This window comes from Astatotilapia calliptera, chromosome 9 (assembly GCF_900246225.1).
Source record: "Astatotilapia calliptera chromosome 9, fAstCal1.2, whole genome shotgun sequence".
Lineage (NCBI taxonomy): Eukaryota > Metazoa > Chordata > Actinopteri > Cichliformes > Cichlidae > Astatotilapia > Astatotilapia calliptera.
In genome coordinates, this window is record NC_039310.1 from 5569796 (window position 1) to 5592686 (window position 22891).

Consider the following 22891-nt stretch of genomic DNA (forward strand, 5'->3'; position numbering starts at 1 on the left):
TAGTAGAAACTTGTGAAGAGGCTGAAGCTTCTGAGTTGCTGCTGCAAATATCTGTAGATCTCTTGGCTGCACAGTTCTGTAATCAAGGGGAAGTTGAAAAGCTCAGTGGGCAAGACTGTTCAGAAGGAGGAATTGAGCAACAGAATCATTGGGGAAGGCAGTCCAGAAGTGAAAAAGAATTGAGAGGTGTGCGAAATGGCTAAAACTATGTGGAAGCAGAATTTACAGGAGGCAGGGCAGAGTGGCAAGGCAGTTCTGTAGGATTCACAAGCTGGCCTACAGACACTCAAAGCAACAGGCACAAATGGTGCAAATCATGGAAAACATCATTAGATTGTTTAATCATTTTACAATCAGTCCAGTTTCACTATTAATTTTTAAATTCCATTGAACATATTTATTTAATCTAACATTGCACTGCAGCAGATAACATACAGTGGTGTGAAAAAATATTTGCCCCCATCCTGATTTCTTATTTTTTGTATGTTTGTCACACCTTAAATGTTTTAAATCATCAAATAAATGCAAATATTCGGCAACGATAACACAGGTGAACACAAAGCGCAGTTTCTTTAATGAAGGTGTTCAGTATCTGGAGTTGACTCTGGACAGGTTGCCAGTCTGACGCAGCTAGAATCGCCATCTACCCAGAGGTAATTGGAGAGAGCATGATTTGAACCCAGGATCTCCTTGTGCTGTACCACTATGTTGGCTATAATCTACAAACCACGTTTTGCATTTTAGACTTTGATTGGAATGCTCACCAAGGCTAGTGCTTATTTACTCCAAATTTTGACCCTAGCGTCTAAATGTGGGACCAGCTTAATTAATGTGGTTTGTTGAGCCTGTCCAAATTGAAGTTCACTGTTCTTAGATGACTGAAGTGGCACCTAGTGTGGACTTTTATGACTCATCTGCTTAAAGGTTTGATGTGTTATGCATTCACAGATGCTTTTCTACATACCTTGGTTGTAACAAGTCATTATTTCAGTAACTTTTGCCTTCCCATCAGCTTGATGCAGTCTGTCCATTCTCCTCTGACCTCTTGCACCAACAAGGCATTTTCGCTCAGACTGCAGCCTGCTGGATATTTTCTCTTTTTCAGACCATTTTCTGTAAACCCTACAGATGACTGTGCGGGAAAATCCCAGTAGATCAACAATTTGTGAAATACTCAGCCCTCTGGCACCAACAACCATGCCATGTTCAAAGTCACTTAAATCCCCTTTCTTCCTCATTTTGATGCTCAGTTTGCACTTCAGCAGGTTGTCTCTAAATGCACTGAGTTGCTGCCATGTGATAGGCTGATTAGTTATTTGTGTTAACAAGCAGGTAAACAGACGTGGCTTGTGAGTGTATGTGATACACTTGATTCTGTATGTGACAACATGAGTGTAGAAAAAAAAATTCTACTGAATTTTATGTCTGTAAAGTCCTTTCATGATTCATACATTGTTATAATAAATGTATCAATGCAATTATCAGTTTTACTTAAGAAGTTAATTTGTTTAAATTGCTTACATGTTTAAATGATTACATTATAGTTGACTACTAAATATCATAAACGTAAAAGTATAAAAATATGAAAATGTACAAAATATTCACATGATATAAATCTGCTATAAGGTAGGTTAAATAAGTCTACAAAATAACTTCTTTTGATTTTAAATCATGATGAAATGTTTCTGACATTAAGATCTCCCCAAACTTCGATTTATTACATTCTGTTATCCATATGAAGGAATTTATATGAATTTTGTGTTCAGCAGCTTAAATTAAATGTTTATTAAGATGGCAAATATAGACTATTTCTTCTCAAGCTTGTACAGCTGCTGTTTCATTCTCTGGGTTATGGAGGACGATTAATGACTTGATAAAATTCATGAAATTTTCAGAGCAGACTAAACAGAAGGCAAATGACAAATCTCTGGATTACATTTGATCTAGAAAGAAAAAAAACGGACATTTCTTTTCTTTAAACAACCTTCCCTATTCCTATTGGATAACAGAACATCTCCCCCCCTCCCCGGCGCTTCTGCGTGGACTCTTGGAGCACCCTGCAGACGCTTTAACTGATCCTGATTCACCTTCAGTTTGAGGTCTGTGGATCAAAAAGGAGCAGACCGCGTATCTCTCTTGGACAGCGTGTCGGAGATGCTAAATCAAACGGTTTGGGAAATCGCAGACTTCTAAACGGACCAACTTTCTGAGAGACTTGAATAATCAGTGCATCAGCAGGAAAAGTGTGGAGAGGGGAGAGGTGAGGATACAGAGGGGAGGGGGGCTGTACTTTAAAAGTTAATTAACATTAGCAAAAAAGTGTAGCTGTGCTACATTTTTTTTTCTTTATAAGGGTCTGCTACCTAGCCAGCAAAATTTCACCTAAAAGCAGACAACAGGATCGTCCTGCGCTGACGCGGCTGGTCGGCAGGAAGCGGCTGGTGGCGGCGGGGGTCCTGGGGGTCGTTATGGTACTGGTTTTGGTCATTCTCATCCCTGTTCTAGTCAGCTCAGCGGGGACAGCTGCACACTACGAGATGCTCGGTACTTGTAGGATGGTGTGTGACCCATACGGCACCAAATCTCCAACCAGCACTGCCACAGCCGATACCGTGCGCGACAACAGCTTAATGCAGTCTTTACCCACTTTTATCCAAGGTCCGAAAGGAGAACCGGGCCGTCCGGGTAAGGTAGGGCCAAAGGGATTGCCAGGTGAACAGGGACCACCCGGTCCAGCCGGCCCACCTGGTGAAAGAGGTGAACCCGGCAGACCCGGTTTACCGGGACCTCCGGGACCGAGCGGTGCTGCCAGTGCTATTAGCGCGGCCACCTACAGCACCGTACCCAAGATTGCGTTTTACGCAGGGCTGAAAAAACAGCACGAGGGTTACGAAGTACTCAAGTTTGACGACGTGGTGACCAACCTGGGAAACCACTATGACCCGACCACTGGAAAGTTCACGTGTTCCATCCCTGGGATTTATTTCTTCGCTTACCACGTCCTGATGCGCGGAGGGGACGGCACAAGCATGTGGGCTGATCTGTGCAAAAACAATCAGGTAAAACAAACGGCACGTAGAAGCAAAGATTTAAAGCAAACTCTGCAGTTCCACGAGGTTTCCATTGTTAGGCGTGCGTGTCCACAGTATCTGACTTTAATTTAACACGTCACATTTTGTTAGGTACATTTGATACATCTCTGGACTATCTACAAGTTAGCAGCCATATATATCCTAATATAAAAACATTTAAAAGTTCTCGACAGCAACTGAACTAATGTAAAAGCCTATTGATAGACCTGCAGTATGCAAATAAGAGGTGAACAAGCGTGCTGTCAGCCAATCTAACAGAGAAACAGTGGAACTAAACGAAGTGGAGTCTGTGGTTTTTGGTGAAACCGCAAGGCAGTGATGCTTAGACTGAGCAATGCATTTCTACGAGAGGCAAAATACAGTGTTGGCCACCTAATAGGACAGAAGAGAAGATGACACTAAGTAATATTTATACTAAGTGCAATGGTTAGAGAAACAATAAAGAATCCGACAGGATCTTTGTACAGCTTCTCTTTGAAATGCTTTTTGACTGATTAAATGAGAACAAGAGTGTTTTTTATCATCCAGTAGCCACATATATTTAGGAGTACAAACAAACCCACACAACTTTACCAGTGTACTTTATAATGATATTTAGACAAGTCTAATCTTCAAACTGGCTAGTGAGTTCTATTCCAAACAATAGAGTGCCATGGTATTTGTGCATTTGATTAATTTTAGCTGTTTAGGTAGTAAGATATGTAACCGTAGTTTGTTTAAACCTCTACATGTTAGCAAAATAAATCACTAAAGAATATACATAACAATAGATTTTGCACTCACTGTCCAACATCTCAAGTAATATGGATTCCAAATCCACGGCCTGAATAAAGGAAATAAGAAAGAAAAATGAAATATACGACAATAATTTACCCCAAAAGTACATCACATAAAGGTATTTTATGATACAACAACAATAATAATAAAAGTAAAAAACTAATAATGACGATAACAATAATAATAATTACAGACCGAGTGAACTACAGAAGCCATTTACTGCCTCTGTTTCATCTGGTATGTGTTTGTTCCATCACGGTGTCCTGCTCTCTCTGCGTCTCTATAGTGATCAGGCTGTCAGCGATAGATCTAATCTGTGGGGCAAACCAGTGTTGCAGCACCGCTCCACCAAGCACATCTCTTCTGCCTGTCAGCCGACTACTGTAATACTGCTGCAAAGCACAAGGAATACAGCAAATATCTTTGGGATTAATGCAGTAGAACTGCACACCATGACAAATCAGATGCTGAAATACATATTTCAATTAGGGTTACTGGTATTGGGATTTTTGACCATATATTCAGAGTGTCATGGAGGAAAATAAGCAAGACCTGCTGAAGTGATTGTTATGATTATTCCTAAAATGTTGTCAAAAACAAATATACTTGTGAAAAAATTTAAATCAGCCTTATCAAGTAATTTTGTCTTTGGAAGGTACTACAACTCTTTGAGACATATTTTAGATTGAAAAGGAAATTCTGAGGAGACTGTTCAAAAACTCAAACATGATTTATCTTCAAAATGTAAAGTGGCCTTACATCTTACATATAACTATGTGTGTTAAATGTGGACTGCATAGTGTGACTGTCAAGTAAAGGTGAAGCTCTCCGGTTCTTGATTTTCTCAGATTCTGCAAAGAAAGATGCATCCGTCTTTGCCTCTTCCTCCATATGCAGGCTCTATCAGGCTATGAAAAAAATTCTTAGATATCATTTGCTAAATACTGATGAAACCACTCCATATTTTAAGCCAACTTATTAAAAAAAAAGATAGAGTTAAGATTTATCATATCCTAAGTTCTGTGGCATTCTGTGCACTAATCCTGGTCTGAGTTTCAAGTTTGTTCTTTTACATTTATGTTTTGAGACAATTTAAGTTCACTGCATATGTGTCATCCCACTAAGTCAGTTAATTTAGAAGAAAAGTAAGTAAGCACAGTTTATTTATATAGTACTTTTCACAGACATATGTCACAAAGTGCTTCACAAGAAAGGTAAAAAAACACAATACACAATACAATACAGTCATAAATACATCATAAAAACCCTGGTCTAATTAAATGCTTTTTGAAATAAAATTTCTTTAGCTGCTTTTTGAAGGTCTCCACCGAGTCCACCGTAGAAATAGTCCACAGTCTGGGTGCAACAGTATGAGAAGCAGAATTAAACTGTGAGTGCATTTCATTGTTGACTCTGTAAGATTAAATTATTATTTTTAAATTTTCTGTTGTTGCCTTTTCTCAATATGACTTTTATATGACCGAATAATAAAACAAGCTTTAAAAATGTAAATTGACACCTAACAGTAACCACAAATAAACAAGATGTTACAGTGATAGTCGTAAACCAATTATAAATATTTATGTACTTTTCTTTAATTCCATGCTGTTTTATAGTACATTAGGTATTCCATACAATAATAATCAGGCTCATCTTATCATAAAGACCTCATACGTATCACCCCAAAAGAACCCGCTTTCAGACTGCTGGTTTAATTGTGGTTCATAAAGTATTTAAAAGTAGGATGGGAGGCATCGAGCTTCCAGCTCTCAGACACCTTCTTTATTTTAAAGATTAGGCTTAAAACTTTCCTTTTTGCTAAAGCATATAGTTAGGGCCTGAATCCCCCCTTAGTTACACTGCAATAAGTCTATCCTACTGGGGGCTTCTCGTGAGGTACTGAGTGTTTCCTCTTCACTGAACTTTATCACTCACTATGTTTTTGTACACCTCTCTGCATTTAATCATAAGTTATTATTAATCTCTGGCTCTCTTCCACAGCATGTCTGTCCTGTCTCCCATCACCCCCAACTGGTTGTGGCAGATGGCCGCCCCTCCCTGAGCCTGGTTTTGCCGGAGGTTTCTTCCTGTTAAAAGGGAGTTTTTCTTCCCACTGTCACCAAAGTGCTTGCTCAAAGGGAGTCATATGATTGTTGGGTTCTTCTCTGTATGTATTATTGTAGGATCTTTACCTTATCCAATATAAAGCACCTTGAGGTGACTATTGTGTGATTTGGTACACAGATAAAATTGAACAGAATTATTCTATATTACAGATCTATCCATGTGTTTGGACTGTGTGAGAAAGGTGGAGTACCCAGAAAGAACATTTCGATCCCACAACCTTTGCAGTGCTAACCACTGTACCGCCTTCTGAGTTTAGATAGATATTTTAAATGTTCTAAACTTTTTACTTTATATGAACGCTCAAAGGGATTTTTTTAAAAGTAATATTCAGACACACACCTTCAAACAGTTCTGTACTCTATGCATTTAAGGGATTAATTATTATGCGACAGCAGTGAATCCAGTGGGAGCAATTTGGGGCCCTGTGACAAGCAGAATAAACTAGCCAGCTGTCCACCAGCTTAGAATACAGGACCGTTTTGCCATAAGGTGATAAGCAATAACCACTGTAGCATCTTGCTGCCCACACTACTTGTAACGGTAACGCTGACGTTATGCAATATATATATACAAAACCTTTTATTCTTCTCAAATAACACAAACATACTTTACCTATTGTAATGCTGAACAGCCAACAAATACAGTAAACCTGTATGGTTAAGGTAATATCAAAGGAACTAAATCCACTCATTTTATATTCATAACAATAACAATAATGATTAAAGGAAACCACGCTGACTCATAGAAGACAGGATGTCAGCATTGAGTTCATATGCATGTGGAAATAATCTCATCTTCTAGTAGTTTTCTAGACTAACGCATACAAAATAAATAAATAAATAAAAATAAATACTTCTTGCTGGAACTGCACTACGCCATGCTGCGTTGAAGTTGAAATTTTTTGCTGTTTTCAAGTACATAAAAAATATGTTTCACTGAAGGGTTTTGTGATGCGCTTTCATACTATCTTAATACTATCTAAATCTGCTCTAACCACAGCCATCTCATAGAGATTAACATTTTAATGGATTCCTCCTTTAGCCACACTCCCTCGGTTTTCAAAGTTAAGCAAAACAATAAAATTTCGATGTACACTCTACAACGACTCCACTAGTGTGGCCTTTTGCCCTTCACCATCCCGGTCTTTTGAAACTGTGACATATTTATTCAAATGAGAGATGTGAAGTCAGTAAGTTAATGTTAACAGGAGATAGCTGTGTTATTAAGGTGCATTCATTAATCTCTATGCAATTAATTAAAAATCTAGTCAAAGTTAGTGAAGAACATTTTGCATCTTGTAGTATAACTGCAGGCTAAACAAGCAGAGGTTTGACTAGCTGGTGGACTCTGCATTCATACTGTAATGAGTTGTCACTCACAAAGTTGCCTAAAGCACAATTTAATTGTAGTATTTTAATTTGATTGGAACCATAATTTACAAATTGTACTTTATTTTGTATTATTTTGTATTCAACAACAGATACTTCTTAATCAGGAATTTATCCACTTACCTCATTTTCTCTCAGATGCAATCAGAATTTTATTTTGAAATGAGAGGTGCATTCCTCTGGGTATTCAAATGGACACAGCTTTTAATCACTCTCTGGTGGCTCCATGCATATGTTACATACTGCACACTCCAGTGGGACACGTTTGTTTGTCCAAAAATATGTCTAAAAGTAAGAGCTAAGAAGAAAAAACAAACTGGCCTAATATTGGTGACCACAACATATAAAGAGGATGCAAACAATTTGCAGAAAACACACCTCTGTCGTACTTCAGAAGTACTGTTTTAATATTAACTATTCACAAAACATTTGTGACTATTTGTTATGCTGAACCTCCACCACAGCTGAAAAAGCTTTAAGGAATGATTAAAGCAATATTGTTGGCATACTTGGACAAAATGTTCACTTTTGATCATTACTGTAGAATTAATCTCTAATGTGATTGCAATTCAAAGTAAGAGTCCAGTGAATTCAGCTGAAAAGCTGAGCTCCATGTTTTCAGCAAAAGGAACTTCTAATTGTGCATGTGGAGCCTCGAGAAATATTTAAATGTGACCTGCTCTATTCTGGATGGAAATAGCTGGACTATCTGCAAAATAGAATCAGCATGGACTAGACTAACTGTGTATATTAAAATTAGGGCTGTAAAGTTGTGGAATATTATTTTGGAACAATTAAAGTATATGCAGTGCATACAGACTTATATACATTTATTTACTGCTTTTTCTAGTATTACAATGTACACTGCACAGGTAACCCAGCATATTTGTAAAGCAGTAAGAGTGTTTAAGTGTCTAGTCACACATTTAAATATCACTTTATTTGGCAGCACTTTATAATAATGGCACACTATTAAGTAGGGATGGGTACCAGTATCCGGTGCCATGATGGCACCGGTTCTGACATAAACAGTAGTAACCAGACCGAAAGCAGCGCACATTTCGGTGCTTTATTTCGGTGCTTTTTTTTCCTGAGCTGTGATACACTTTAGATTCTAGCCAATCATTTTACGTTTCCGAGGATAGTAGGCGGGCCAGGTACGTACGTTCTTTTAGAGCAGAGCTACAGATTAAAAATGCCCAAGGCGAAGCGGTCAAAGTCTGGCTGTACTTCAGAGCAAAATATGCAAACTCAGCAGCCTGCAACAAGTGCTTTAAGCTGATACTGTGATACTATCAAAGGAGGTAACACCTCAAAATCCGATGAAACACCTGGCGACTCATAGCGGGCTTTTTTAAAGCCGAGAAATGCACTGTATTTGATAGCTTGCTGCGAGACCTCACACCGTGCACATCTACTGCGGGTGTGGTGCCTGTTATCGGACCCGGAGTTAGCAACATCCCCCAAAAACCCGAAGAGGAGAGTCCTGGCACCTAGCCCTGCCAGTGTAGCAGAAATGATGAGGATGATGATGCAGCAGCAGCCGTTCTTCTCTGCGTGAGTAGCTTAATGTTGTTCGTGTGTAATTTACGTTGAGTAGGCTAACCACGTTATTACATTAATGCATGTAAGGTGAACTAGCAAACACCGTCGTAGCTACATGCAGCTGTCTTCTTGTTTGATGGCAGATACTCCCTTCACCCTGGCCAAAAAGGCTAAAATGACCAAAGAAAAAGTGGAAAACAGTTAAACATGAGAGGTTTTTGGACAAAGTTTGTGTTTTTTCCATTGATTAAGCACTGCTTCCAGCCAAGAGTGATACCATATATGCTCTATAGCTGCAGAAAAGGCTAACATTGTTATCTTTTTACAAAAAAAACAGCTGAACATGAGAGGTTTTTGGACAAAGTTGGTGTTCTCCATTCTTTAAGCACCGGTTTGAGCACCGTTTAAGCACCGGCACCGGCACCGGTATCGGATAAAACCTAAACGATACCCATCCCTACTATTAAGTATTATTCAGGTATTAGCAAGTGCTTACTTCATTTATATAGCATTACTCCTCTGTAGTATGCCATTTATAAATACAGTTATATGAAATCTAACTATGATCATGTAGACGTGATGTAGTAGCAGTTATAGCAGTGGTTAAGAGTAACATATGTCTGTTTTTATAAATGACATACAGTGGGGCAAAAAAGTATTTAGTCAGCCACCGATTGTGCAAGTTCCCCCACCTAAAATGATGACAGAGGTCAGTAATTTGCACCAGAGGTACACTTCAACTGTGAGAGACAGAATGTGAAAAAAAATCCATGAATCCACATGGTAGGATTTGTAAAGAATTTATTCGTAAATCAGGGTGGAAAATAAGTATTTGGTCAATAACAAAAATACAACTCAATACTTTGTAACATAACCTTTGTTGGCAATAACAGAGGTCAAACGTTTACTATAGGTCTTTACCAGGTTTGCACACACAGTAGCTGGTATTTTGGCCCATTCCTCCATGCAGATCTTCTCGAGAGCAGTGATGTTTTGGGGCTGTCGCCGAGCAACACGGACTTTCAACTCCCGCCACAGATTTTCTATGGGGTTGAGGTCTGGAGACTTGCTAGGCCACTCCAGGACTTTCAAATGCTTCTTACGGAGCCACTCCTTTGTTGCCCGGGCGGTGTGTTTTGGATCATTGTCATGTTGGAAGACCCAGCCTCGTTTCATCTTCAAAGTTCTCACTGATGGAAGGAGGTTTTGACTCAAAATCTCACGATACATGGCCCCATTCATTCTGTCCTTAACACGGATCAGTCGTCCTGTCCCCTTGGCAGAAAAACAGCCCCATAGCATGATGTTTCCACCCCCATGCTTCACAGTAGGTATGGTGTTCTTGGGATGCAACTCAGTATTCTTCTTCCTCCAAACACGACGAGTTGAGTTTATACCAAAAAGTTCTACTTTGGTTTCATCTGACCACATGACATTCTCCCAATCCTCTGCTGTATCATCCATGTGCTCTCTGGCAAACTTCAGACGGGCCTGGACATGCACTGGCTTCAGCAGCGGAACACGTCTGGCACTGCGGGATTTGATTCCCTGCCGTTGTAGTGTGTTACTGATGGTGACCTTTGTTACTTTGGTCCCAGCTCTCTGCAGGTCATTCACCAGGTCCCCCCGTGTGGTTCTGGGATCTTTGCTCACCGTTCTCATGATCATTTTGACCCCACGGGATGAGATCTTGCGTGGAGCCCCAGATCGAGGGAGATTATCAGTGGTCTTGTATGTCTTCCATTTTCTGATGATTGCTCCCACAGTTGATTTTTTCACGCCAAGCTGCTTGCCTATTGTAGATTCACTCTTCCCAGTCTGGTGCAGGTCTACAATACTTTTCCTGGTGTCCTTCGAAAGCTCTTTGGTCTTGGCCATGGCGGAGTTTGGAGTCTGACTGTTTGAGGCTGTGGACAGGTGTCTTTTATACAGATGATGAGTTCAAACAGGTGCCATTCATACAGGTAACGAGTGGGGGACAGAAAAGCTTCTTACAGAAGACGTTACAGGTCTGTGAGAGCCAGAGATTTTCCATGTTTGAGGTGACCAAATACTTATTTTCCACCCTGATTTATGAATAAATTCTTTACAAATCCTACCATGTGAATTCATGGATTTTATTTTTCACATTCTGTCTCTCACAGTTGAAGTGTACCTCTGGTGCAAATTACTGACCTCTGTCATCATTTTAAGTGGGGGAACTTGCACAATCGGTGGCTGACTAAATACTTTTTTGCCCCAGCTGTCAGTCACCAACAATTGAATCCCGAGATCCCTTCCCAGGAATCTCAACTCTCACTTACTAGTAGCCTCAGGTGACCTCAATAGCTCAAACAATGGTGGGGTGGGGTAATGTCTCACAGAATATTAACCTGTTGGCTCAGGTGATGGGAATGACATCTTTTTTTCACACATGCCTCATGTGAGGACATGGTCAAGTTGTAGGTTACCAAGTAAATGGTTAACAACCCTCAGGAATACCTCGAATGGGACAGTCCAGACAAGTGGTTTACTACCTGGCGCTCTCCACCAGTTCTTCTATAACCAAAGAAGCTTCATGGAGAGGTGAGAGAGGTAGAAAGTGTTCAAAAAACCTAAAGAAAACCAGCTGCCTTCTTTTCAAGTTCTCAGGACTACCATGACCCAGATAACCAAGAACCACACAGACACAGAGAAAAGGAGTTTAACTAGAGTTACTCCTCTGTTTTTTGCTTCTCTATCAGTAAATCTTCTTGTACTGTCTTTGTGGATACCTATTTGAACAAGAGTAGTCAGTGACGATGGAGTTATGAATGGACAAAATTTATTTTGATTAAAAAATGCAGGCTAAAGGATCGAAATGAGCTTAGACACGAGCTGTGGCACAGGCAAATGTTCTATTATGCCATCTATTACCAACTGACTTAACTGCTTGTCCACAGGACAACACACCGGACAGGAGACTGCCAGGCTAAAACAGGAAAAACACACTAAAGGGCAGACTGAATAAATACAGGGAACAGAGGGAAGAAACAGAGAGGACTAGAGAGCTAGGGATGAAGAGAGCAAGAGAGTGAGGGACAGAGAGGGTGAGAGAGTGAGGGACAGAGAGGGTGAGAGAGTGAGGGACGGAGAGGGTGACAGGCACACATTTCATAACAGTATGTCTTTCAGAAAGTGCTATAATTACTAATCAATTACTTACTGAGAAGACTTTCTCTTACTCTTGGTGGTCTGCGGATGGCCTGGAACTCCTAGATCCAGGATCCAGATCCACATAGACTGCGGCTTCCTATCCTCATTTTCAAGTACATTTTGTGACAAAGTCACATACACATATATTTATTTCAGAAACTCTTAAAAGAACAGTTTTCAAAAAGTTAACTAATCCAAGGAGCTTGGAAAGAAAAGCGACTTGACTTATTTAAGTTTCTTGAAAACGTTTCACCTCTCATTTCAGAAGCTTCAGTTCTAAGACCAAATCGGGGATTCCCAGATATTTAAGCCCTAGTGGGAGTTGTCCCTTAAGAGGGTTGTTGATCATGTGCCTCATCAGATAAGCCAAGGTGTGAAAAAGCTTCTCGGACAAGAGGTAGTCTTCGAGAAACTTAAATCTTAAATCTTTCGAAGCTCCTTAGATTACAATGACCTGGCTGACTGAGAACCTACACAGTTACCGTATTGTTTATCGGATTATAAGGATTATAATAACCGGATTATAAGGTACATTGTCGATAAACCGATCTGTTTTCATACATAAGGCGCACCAGATTATAAGGTGTATTAAGCGAAACAAAACAGTCAGATAAGTCAAACTTTGCTCAACTCATTCTTTTTGCTTTCTCCACTTCTGTACCATTGATTCAGTAATGTTGAATAGAGCTACTCTATTCCCATGTTCCCATTAATGACTAACCTCGTATTGTGGATGGATTATCTCAGTTGTTCTCCTGACTGAAGTTTGTTCCCTTTAAAGCATCCTGCCACGCGATTGCATTTGTCCCTAACCATCAGGAACCCTCACGTTAACTTTCATCGAGTGGAAAAAAGTTAGCGTTCATCCTCCAGCTTCACTGTGTTTATATTATGCTAACATAGCTGTGTCGCTAGCAGTCACGTAGCACATTATTATAAACCAGCTAACCCAACTTCAGTAACCCTACAAAAGTCACTGTTGTTTAGTTTTCTGTCTTCATTTATGTTGGAAGTGATAGCAGAGCTGTGCGTTTTAATTTTTTCAGAAATTTCTCAGTCAGAACATGCTATATGATGTTTAGGTGGAAACTAGCACGCTAACTTCCTGCTAACTTCTAACTCTATTAAATGTAATAAATTCTGATTTCATGGATGCCTGGATGTTAAACGTAATTGTTACACCTGGTAAAGCAGCAACATTGATCATTTTATTAAAGATGAAAGAATTTAGACAGTTTTTAACTCTCTGTGATGCTGCAGTGTTCGTTTGACTTTGGGACCTGAAGCGGAGTTTGGACCCAGATTACTCCACAAGACTCCTGACTACGGTAGCCGTAATGCTCCAACAATCCATCAAGTGCTGCGGCTTCATAGCTTACTAAAGTAGTACTAAAACATTTTTTGACAGATATTTGAGCGCTGTGTACCACATAAAATCGGTTCAAGGTTGGTAAGCACAACCAGAATTTATACATGATACGGATTTTAAGGGGCATTGTCGATTTTTGAGAAAATTAAAGGATTTTAAGTCCGAAAAATACGGTTACTAATTAATTTGTTAGGATCCTGTGTTTTGGACCCAGTGCTTTGTGTTTGTAATTCCTTCACCTTGTCTGTCTGGTCTCTCTGTTTTGTCTCCGTGTCTATCACGCTGTCAGGTTTGCATGTCCTAGTTGCAGTATTGGCATTAATTTATTTGTGTTGAGTCTAACTTCCCTTGTCTTGTTATTCTTGATTTTCTCCTGGCATGTTTTCCATTTGTTTCCCCTTTCCGTAATCACCCTACTGTGTATATGTTGTCCCAGTCTCTCCTTGTCCTTCATAATGTTCAGTTACCTAGTGTTACTCTGCTTTCTGGTCTTTGTGCCCACTAGTTACCTAGAGAGTTTATAGTTTGCATTGTTTTTTTTTGGTTTAATTTGGTACTTTGCCCTATGTGTTTTTCTTTCACAGTTCTTCTGTTAAAATGTCTGACTAACATTGGAATCAAGGACACAGCACTTTGACACAATTAATATCAGTTAGCATATCATCAATAATCACCCTGTTTTATATGTTCTGTATGTTTTATATTTTTATTTTCCCCATCTTTTAATTAGAGTTTGCACGATACCACTTTTTTATGTCCCTATATTTTACATAAGATTAAAACTTTGGGTGTAAGATTCAGATAATTATTTATTAAAAGCTAGACATTTTAAATGAGAATAAAAAAGAAAAGTATGTCTTTGTGCCCCCTTTTCCCTGTTCATGCCCTATCGGCCCCCCTGGCTAAACTTTGCTAGATCCGCCCCTGCACAGTTACCAGCCGTCAGCTACGTAGAAAAAGATCCTGGTGTAGAAAGTAATATTAAATAAATTCTAACAACAGCTTATCAAGCTTAAAAGTGCTGCTGTTGTTCAGCCGCTGGTGTCCTCTTTCTGGCTCGAAGTGGGGTAAAAACAAACAAGAGAGACAGACTTGCGACAGAAAAGCCGATCAGCTGATCATTGATCAGTTTCACGATTGAAGTAGCAGCAAGAAGAGGCACTGGCTCCATATATCGGTTGTTAAGCTTAATGTGGGAATGCTTTACAAACATTCAGAGATGAACTTACACACTTGCTTTACTTCTCTCTGGGATAACTTCCTCAGAGATGAAATGCTGGTTTGCTAGAGGCTACAAAAACTCAAGAGGAACTTCTATCCCCAAGCCATCCGGGCCCTAAACACACACACCCGCCCTCTCACATCATCTATAATTGACTGAGACAGGACTCTCTTCCAAACACTCTAAACCCAGGCACAATGTACATTCCAAATTCCTTTAATTTTAAATATGTTTATATTGTCTATTCTGTAAAATAGTCAGATGTCTATTCATATTAATGTACAGAATTCACCTGCTTGCTGCTACTACTGCACATTCACCCAATGTATATACTACATATATATATATATATATATAATGTTCTTCCTCTACCCCCCCCCCCACCCCCCCCCCCCCACCCCACATTTTTGCACTTGTCGAGGTGCGTGTCAGGCTACATTTCACTGTGTGTTATACTTGTATAACTATGCATGTGACAAATAAAGAACCTTGAACCTTGAAATACACAAAGCCGCTCTATCACGTGAGCACACTGCTCCGACGAGCCGAGTTACGCCGTGTCGCAAGTTTTGTGAGGTGCTTTTTTGATATTTAATGGATCGGATTACATTTTTTATTTCTCTCCGATATCCGATCCAGTAATTTAGGTCAGTATCGGACCGATCCGTCCATCTCTACTTTTAATATTGTTCGTGTTGCTTTTTGTTATAAGGTGATGCCTTATAACGGCATCACCTAAAGCTCCAACAAATAAAATGTATTCTACGTCTACTAATAATAATAATGAACTAAATTTAGCACAAAAGGTAAGGAAATTGGTGTTTGATTAAATATTTCTTTATTGTAACAATGCTTCTTGGCAACAAATCTAGGAAAGCCTTTGTTTTCTGTAACTAAAATGCATTTCTGGGTTGAGCATGAGTTGAGTTGAGCATGGGTGGGTTGTACCCATGGAAAACTTGCCAGTTCTTCTTTGCCAATGCCAAACAAACAGCTTGTTCCCCTATTGACTCTCGTTGGGTATCATTTATTAGGCTGAATGACTAAAGTCTGAAGAAACACTGGCAGTTTACAATTTCTGAGCTGGGGGTTCAGTTTATGGCTGAAATCTGATTTTTTACTCCTTCTCTTCCTCTCAGAAGATTGGACAAGAAAAAAAAGTAAACCCAGCTCACACGAGACAAAAGACTAACAAAATAAAACAAATAACAAAAACAACACAAAGCATAAGAAGAACTCAGAACCGAGAGGCTGACACCATGCATGTATTACTTCTAGCCTGGATTATTGTAATTCATTAATATCAGACTGCTTAAAATGCTCCCTGAAAAGTCTTCAGTTGAAAAGTTGATCCAGAATCCTGCAGCAAGAGTAACAACTAGGACTAGAACAGGAGCCCATATTTCCCCATAACTCCTGAGTCCCGTTCATTGTCTCCCTGTTGAGTTCAGAACTGAATTCAACTTCCTTCTCCTTACATACAAATCTTGAATAATAAAAACATGTCAAAGCCTAAAGATCTAACTGGACTCTGTTATCTTAACAGAGCATTTAGCTCCTAGACTGGGGACCTGTGGGTAGCATCGGTGTTATGCAGGGGCCTATGGGGTCCAGGCCCACCCAGTAAATCTACGGATATATTTCAACTAGAAGTTTCACTAATTTATAAAACTTAGTGATGGTAAACTTAAACACCCATATTGATGATAAGTTATTATAGCGCAAGCTCAATTTCACGACTTATTTCATTGCTGCCAACCCTATTTAGAAAAAAATATAATTGGAGGAGGAGCCTTCACCTGGTGGAACTAACAGTTTGGGTTTAAGATACAGGGACCTCTCTTCTTTTAAGGTTTGACTTGAAACACTTGGGGCTGAGCATAGCCCTGAAAGCATTAACAGCACCTCTTCTAAAGTTATTCACAATATTTTTGAGCAAAATTAAAATAAAATATCAAACACTGTAAGTATTAGGCTGTCTCTTGCAGAATTCTACTGAAATAATACAATCAGTGCGATTTAAATTCTTCAGCATTGTTTGCCAACTTTACCAGAGCTTCTGCTTCTATGGTGTCATAATGGGACCTTTTAAATGTGGCCATCTCTGTCTTGTCTTTTGAATGTTTATCTTTTCTTCACCTTTCCTGCTCTTTTGGTATCAATCTGCTGCAATTTTAATCTTCACTGCTCTCTCATCCCCTTCTCTCTCCTTTCCTGGGTATAAAAACAATGCAGTAGTCATGTGCCAATTAATTATATGTGATGTGATGATGAGATATTTAACGACATCTGCCTTCACAGCCACATCGCTGTTGTAGAAAAATAATTTGAGCATTGAAACCCAACTGATTTTCTGAGATTTATTGAAAGAAAGTTAAAACCTTTGCAATGGGATCAATACAGCATGAACAGTGTTTGTACCAGCATTGACAAAAAGGCAAAATTGTAACAGCTTCTGTCGTGTCGATGCAATCTTTGTCTATTCGCTATTCGACAGTGAGTGAAGTGCTCACTGTCATGTCGGCACCAGCTTGGTAACGAAGTGTGTCATGGCCTTGAGCAAAGCTTAGAGTCTTCATACAAAAGACAATTTGTACAAAATATACATTAGGTAAAATAAATTTTCCATGACAATCACCTCTGTTTTTGTAAATTTATATTTTCCTTTTCACTTTTCAGTATACTGTTTTGGAGTAATTATTCTTCTTCCACTGTTATTGTGACTACATTTTAATATTTAATATTTAGTGTGTGAATGGGTGGATGACTGAATGTAGTGTAAAGCGCTTTGGGGTCCTTAGGGACTAAGTAAAGTGCTATACAAATACAGGCCATTTACCATTTAATTTATTTCACACAAAGAATTCTATGTATTGTCTTTAAATGTCCACTGGAGTTCATTAATCCACAGTCAGTGTTGGGTTTAAGGCCTTCCAAAGTAATGTGTTACTACATTTTTCAGTTATACAGGGACTAAACCCAGTAATTACATTAAAGGTACAATTATATCATTACCTGCGTTTCAAAGGCTCTTTAGTTACAAGCACACATGGTGGATAGGAAGGGGAAAAAAGAACTCAAACTGACTCTTGTTTTTTTCTTTCTGCCTGGTTGGGCTACAATCAGCTAATGTCAGTTCACGTGCCAAGAAGAGGAAAATAGCAGAACAGTTTTTGATTGGATATTGTAGTTTTATTCCAAAGGTTGTATTGTGGAATGCAAAGTGTATATAGGACAATAGGAACTGCATAATACTGCTAACACAACTCGAACTCTTTGGAAGCATGTGTACAGACAGCAAGCTCATGCAAAGGTAGTCAAGAACCCAAAATGATGTTAAAGCTGAGTGAATTAGACCCCATTGCAGCAGCCAGACCATGAACTTGACTTGCAATGATGAGCAGTCAGGCTTGCAGCATTTTGGCCTCAGGGCACCAGTCATTTAAAAGCTAAAGCTTCTCTTTTGTTGCTGATTACTTCTTTAACAGACAGAAAATTAGATATATTGTTGTTGTGTATTTAAAGACAAAAATCAGGGTGTGTGTGTGGGTGAAAGAGAGAGAGAGATAGGGGAAAGTGTGTGTATAGGGGGAGGAGGGAGAGGGTGAGACATGGCTCGTGTTATTTTGAGGAAATTAAGAGAAATTACATTTCAGTAGCAAGATGTGCTTTTTTTAAATTTTTCTTCTGAATTTTCCTGGTAATGAACTTTTTTTGTTCATGATCAGCTTCCGTTAGAAATAAATTCAAATCCTCAATGTAATCTGCATTACGTTTGTGGTGAATTTCACTTGATATCCGTTGAATGTTCCTGGAAAATATTATAAACGATTATTTCAATTTATTTCAATTCTAATTGTACTGAACAAAGTGAATTAACCTCCTGAGACCCGAACTCTTCCAGGGCATGCATTTTTAGTTTCTCTGTGATATTTGGGCATAGAATGACTTTTTTTTTAACCTAATTTTGTTTTCTAAGAAAAATGAGAGCCACATATGAGGATATTCGTTTAAAATTTCAATAGAACAGTGGCAGTATAATGTGTATAATGTATGTATAATGTAAGTGGATATCAGGTCCTTGTAGAGCAAAATTGAGTAATTTGGTCTAAATAACCCAAAATGTGATGTCCACATATGTGGACGCCAGGTCCAGGAGGTTAAATAAGACTAGACTAAAAAAAATCATCCTTGATAGTTGACATGAAATTCTCACATTCCTATACACTGTGTGCTGAGTTTCATCTCAAGCTTCTGCACTTTTCGTTGAGGTAAAACGGACAATTCCGCTCAAACTGAACAAAGTTAATGAAGTATAATAACACCCATATCAAAAATAAAAAATTTATTACGAATCATCCTTGATAGATAACATGAGATTCTGCCCAGATTCCTCTTCTGACTCTGCTCTACATGTGTGCAGTTTAATCTCAAACCACTGCAAAATCTCCCAGAAAATGCAGACACCAGATTTCAGAAATTCATAAAAGATCATCCCTGATGATTCCTCATTTTATCCAAAATGCCATCCAAAAACTTCTCGGTCAGCAGTGGTTTTCCCCTTGGAACCTGTCCTGACCTTAATGTAGACCATACCTTCATACAATTCAGATGTTGTTCTGGGTTCTTTTGTGATCTGAATTAGTTGTCGATATGTTCTTGGAGTAATCTTGGTAGGCTGCCACTCCCGAGAAAGTTAACTACTGTTCCCGGTTTTCTCCATTGTGTATAAGCTATAACATGCCATCAGTCAGATTTGGATTTCTGTTTTGATTTTAAAACCATCAGTTGAAAACAAGATCTAAAAAGTGCAGGCCTTACAGTTAGGGTTACTAACTGTAAGGCCTGCACTTTTTTCAGTTAGGGTTAGTGGTCGTGATTATACCACAAAATTGGGGGAAAAAATTCATAGGAGAGGTTCTACTGATCTTTTTGATGAGCAGAGCCTGTTTCAGTTTAAATGTTGTTTTCAATAAATTGCATGCTCAAAAAATGTTTTGTCTCACTCCCATTTCTTCCTCTTCCATGTCGAAGCTCTACTTGGAAGCTTGTTAAGATCCAACCATGCAAAATATGGGGTTTTTTTGGCCATTTTTTAAGTGGTCTTAAACTTTTGATCATAATTGTATTTACTGGTCTAACTGCTAACTGTTAGAGCAAAGTGGATATCTAATGAGGTGTTGTGGGTCCAGGTAAGATCGGCAGGGATAACCGTGCCCAGAAACCTGGAGGTGTAGACAGATTCCATATATAATAAGAGGGGAGTGGGAGTGTCTCCTGAAGTCCATTATGAGTTCTTTTCTTTTATGGATGCTCAGCGTCAGGTTATTTTCTGAGCACCAGTGGGACAAGTTCTCTACCTCCGCCCTGTACTGAGGCGGCTGTTGTTGTGATTTGGCACTATATAAATAAAATTGAATTGAACTGAATTGAATTGAATAGATGAGCCCAGCTGTATGCCATACTATATGTACTATATTACACTATTTTATAATGACATGATTTCTTGGAATAGCTAGGGCTTATCCTCAAATTATCCACAGGTACCACAACACATGGGGTTGACTGTTCTATTGTTTTAAAGCCAGTAGCTCCCCTCTAATTCTTTTGAGCTTTTATGCTCACTTAATATGTATGCTTCTCTATTTTTTCTTTTTCTTATTACTCATGTTGTTGACATACATCTTTTTACACAATCACATTACAGGGGACCTGCATCCCTCTTGGGGCCAAACTAAAATTCCTCTTAATGCAAATCATTACATTTACACATTACATTTTGAAATAAGACTTGATTAAAATCAGGGGTAGACAAATAGTAGTAAGTCTCTATGAAATATAATGTAAGTCCTTTTAATGTCCTCATGATGAAACACAACTCTGTCTGTTTGTGTGTGTATCTGCATTTCACGTATTTCTGTAGGTACGTGCCAGTGCCATAGCCCAGGATGCAGACCAGAACTACGACTATGCCAGTAACAGTGCTGTTCTGCATCTAGAGCCAGGAGATGAGGTCTACATTAAACTAGATGGAGGAAAAGCTCACGGAGGCAACAACAACAAGTACAGCACATTCTCTGGATTCATTATCTACGCTGATTAAACTATAATTACTACATTTTGGCTTTCAATTATTGGCCTTCTGGCTCAGCGCTTCCACAAATCATCTTCTTCAAATGTAATTTTTTTAAAACTTTTGTGGAGAAACCAAGAGAAAGCTGCATAATGTATTTCCTATGTTTTGCTATTCTCATGATACTTGTTGAAAGTATCTCTCGACAGGAAAATTAATTGTTTAACTTTTTTTGTAAACATTTCCTGTCTGTATACTATCATGTCATAATTAACACTGACATGCTTGTTCCAATAGTAGAACTTGTGGGGTAATGGTGGTTAGCTCGGGGGTGGAGGGCGTTTCAGGGGTTGGAGGTTTGAAGACAATTCTGTCATGAATCTGACATCATCACAGGCAGCATATCAACAAATCCAGCAAACATTTAAATCAACAAAGTAAATGTGGAAAAGAGGAAATCAAATATAAACATGACATTAAGAAAGTTGTTTGTGAAAACAACAACTAAGGCCAGTTAAGTCTGCTGATGCAAAAATTTTTGATTTGATTGTTAGTGTTTTTGGTTTTACAAGTTGGAACCATTTAATTGTTTATATCTAAAAAAATTAAAGCAATTTAATGGAAAAATGAAATGGTATATACAGCACAATCAGAACAAATATGAATGCAAATGTTTTTGCTCCATATACAGAAGAATAGTAGTTTGTGTTTCACTCCTAGTCACCTTAAAACTCATGTTTGTCATGTTATTTCCCATTTTTGGACCCAATATAATGCAACACTCAGTTAAATATATACTATCTGATATACCTGGCGATGGGAATGTTGATGTATAAATGTAGGATTGCATTTACTGGAAGACGTTTGACTCAAAACTTCATGTCATGTCCCAGTCTCTCCAGTCTAATGAGGAGGTCAGTTTGATGTCTCTGCATCTAGCATAGATCAGGTCTGTCCTTACAGTCTATACACAAGCTAAAAGCCAGTGGAAATTGTTTTTTGTTTTTTGTAATTTTAACAGCAGTTTGTATGGCTGCTATTGCTTGTCTGGTGTAGGTGCAGTGACTATGCACAAACTCTGAAAGGTTTTGCAATTTCTGAACAGTTTTAACAGTGTACAACTGATTAGTCTACAAATGAAGATGACCGAGACAGCGCAGACAAATGTTCACAATTTTATGTTTATGCATTTTGTCTTTTTCAAAGAGATGCTGGTACTGATTAGTCAAATAACAGATGGTAAAATGTCATACATGATCTCGATACACCATATTTCACAGTATAAGTCACTTTAAAAAGCATGTAGACTACAACATATTTTAATGGGTTGTTGGCTGACATATGGACTTGTGTTTGTACCAGCAGAAATAATTGCTTGACAACCGTAATCTTATCAAAGAATTGTATTAAAAACTGGCGATATTAGAGGTTCTTTACATTGAATAAAGTTTAAATTAAAGGTGTAATCATGAATATGTATAAAATCGTTTTGTAAATTGCTTTAATATCCTTTCACACTACATTACTGGCATGATAGCCTTAATGAAATTATGGAATAGACCTTCTCACCAAGGTCTTCTCACCAAGACCTTCTCACCTAATTCACACAGAAGGTTCTCTGCATATTAAGCATATGCAGAGAACTTTAGGGGACCTAGAATAATTGTTATTCTGTGTATCAATTTCTTTTTCTTTTTTGGTTTGGCTTTTTTTTGCACCAAGGTTTTTTTTTAAAACACAGTGAAAGTAAATTTAAAAATAAAATCACAAACTGTAGGTTTGCAGGTAAATGTATGCTGGCATACTTGACCCATCAATGTTCAGCCTGCAAGCAGGGAGTTTTCGGGTGGTTGCGAATCTCCCTGGAACTTCCTCTTTTGGCTTTAGAGGAAACGTAGGGTGCCCTGGTAACCATGTTTGCTAAGTCTTAGGCAGTCAGTTCTCATTCCCAAGGGCGTCAGGCAGCTGTGATACAACTGCACCTGTGAAGGACCCTGTTGCATTACATTTCAATAAAGAGAGAATTTGGAAGAAAAGATTAAACATGAAAAACTGTGACTGGTCAATCAAGAGTCTAATTTTTTTTTTATGAACTGCCCTGAGATGAGGTGGAACTGGAAAGGA

The 22891-nt window shown here is 38.7% G+C and overlaps 1 protein-coding gene across 1 annotated transcript; it reads left to right on the top strand.

Moving 5' to 3' along the window:
- Positions 1-2232: 2232 nt before the first annotated feature.
- Positions 2233-22467, top strand: c1ql3a (complement component 1, q subcomponent-like 3a). Its single transcript, XM_026180934.1, has 3 exons — positions 2233-2260; positions 2354-3059; positions 20618-22467. Exons 2-3 carry the CDS (start codon positions 2469-2471, stop codon positions 20795-20797), a joined length of 771 nt encoding a protein of 256 aa, XP_026036719.1. The 5' UTR covers positions 2233-2260; positions 2354-2468; the 3' UTR covers positions 20798-22467.
- Positions 22468-22891: the final 424 nt, after the last annotated feature.

Bases quoted from the DNA above. Each gene is read 5' to 3' on its own strand.
- c1ql3a (XM_026180934.1), top strand. From the start codon at position 2,469: ATGGTACTGGTTTTGGTCATTCTCATCCCTGTTCTAGTCAGCTCAGCG. The intron at 3,060-20,617 runs GTAAAACAAACG...GTATTTCTGTAG, and splicing joins ATCTGTGCAAAAACAATCAG to GTACGTGCCAGTGCCATAGC.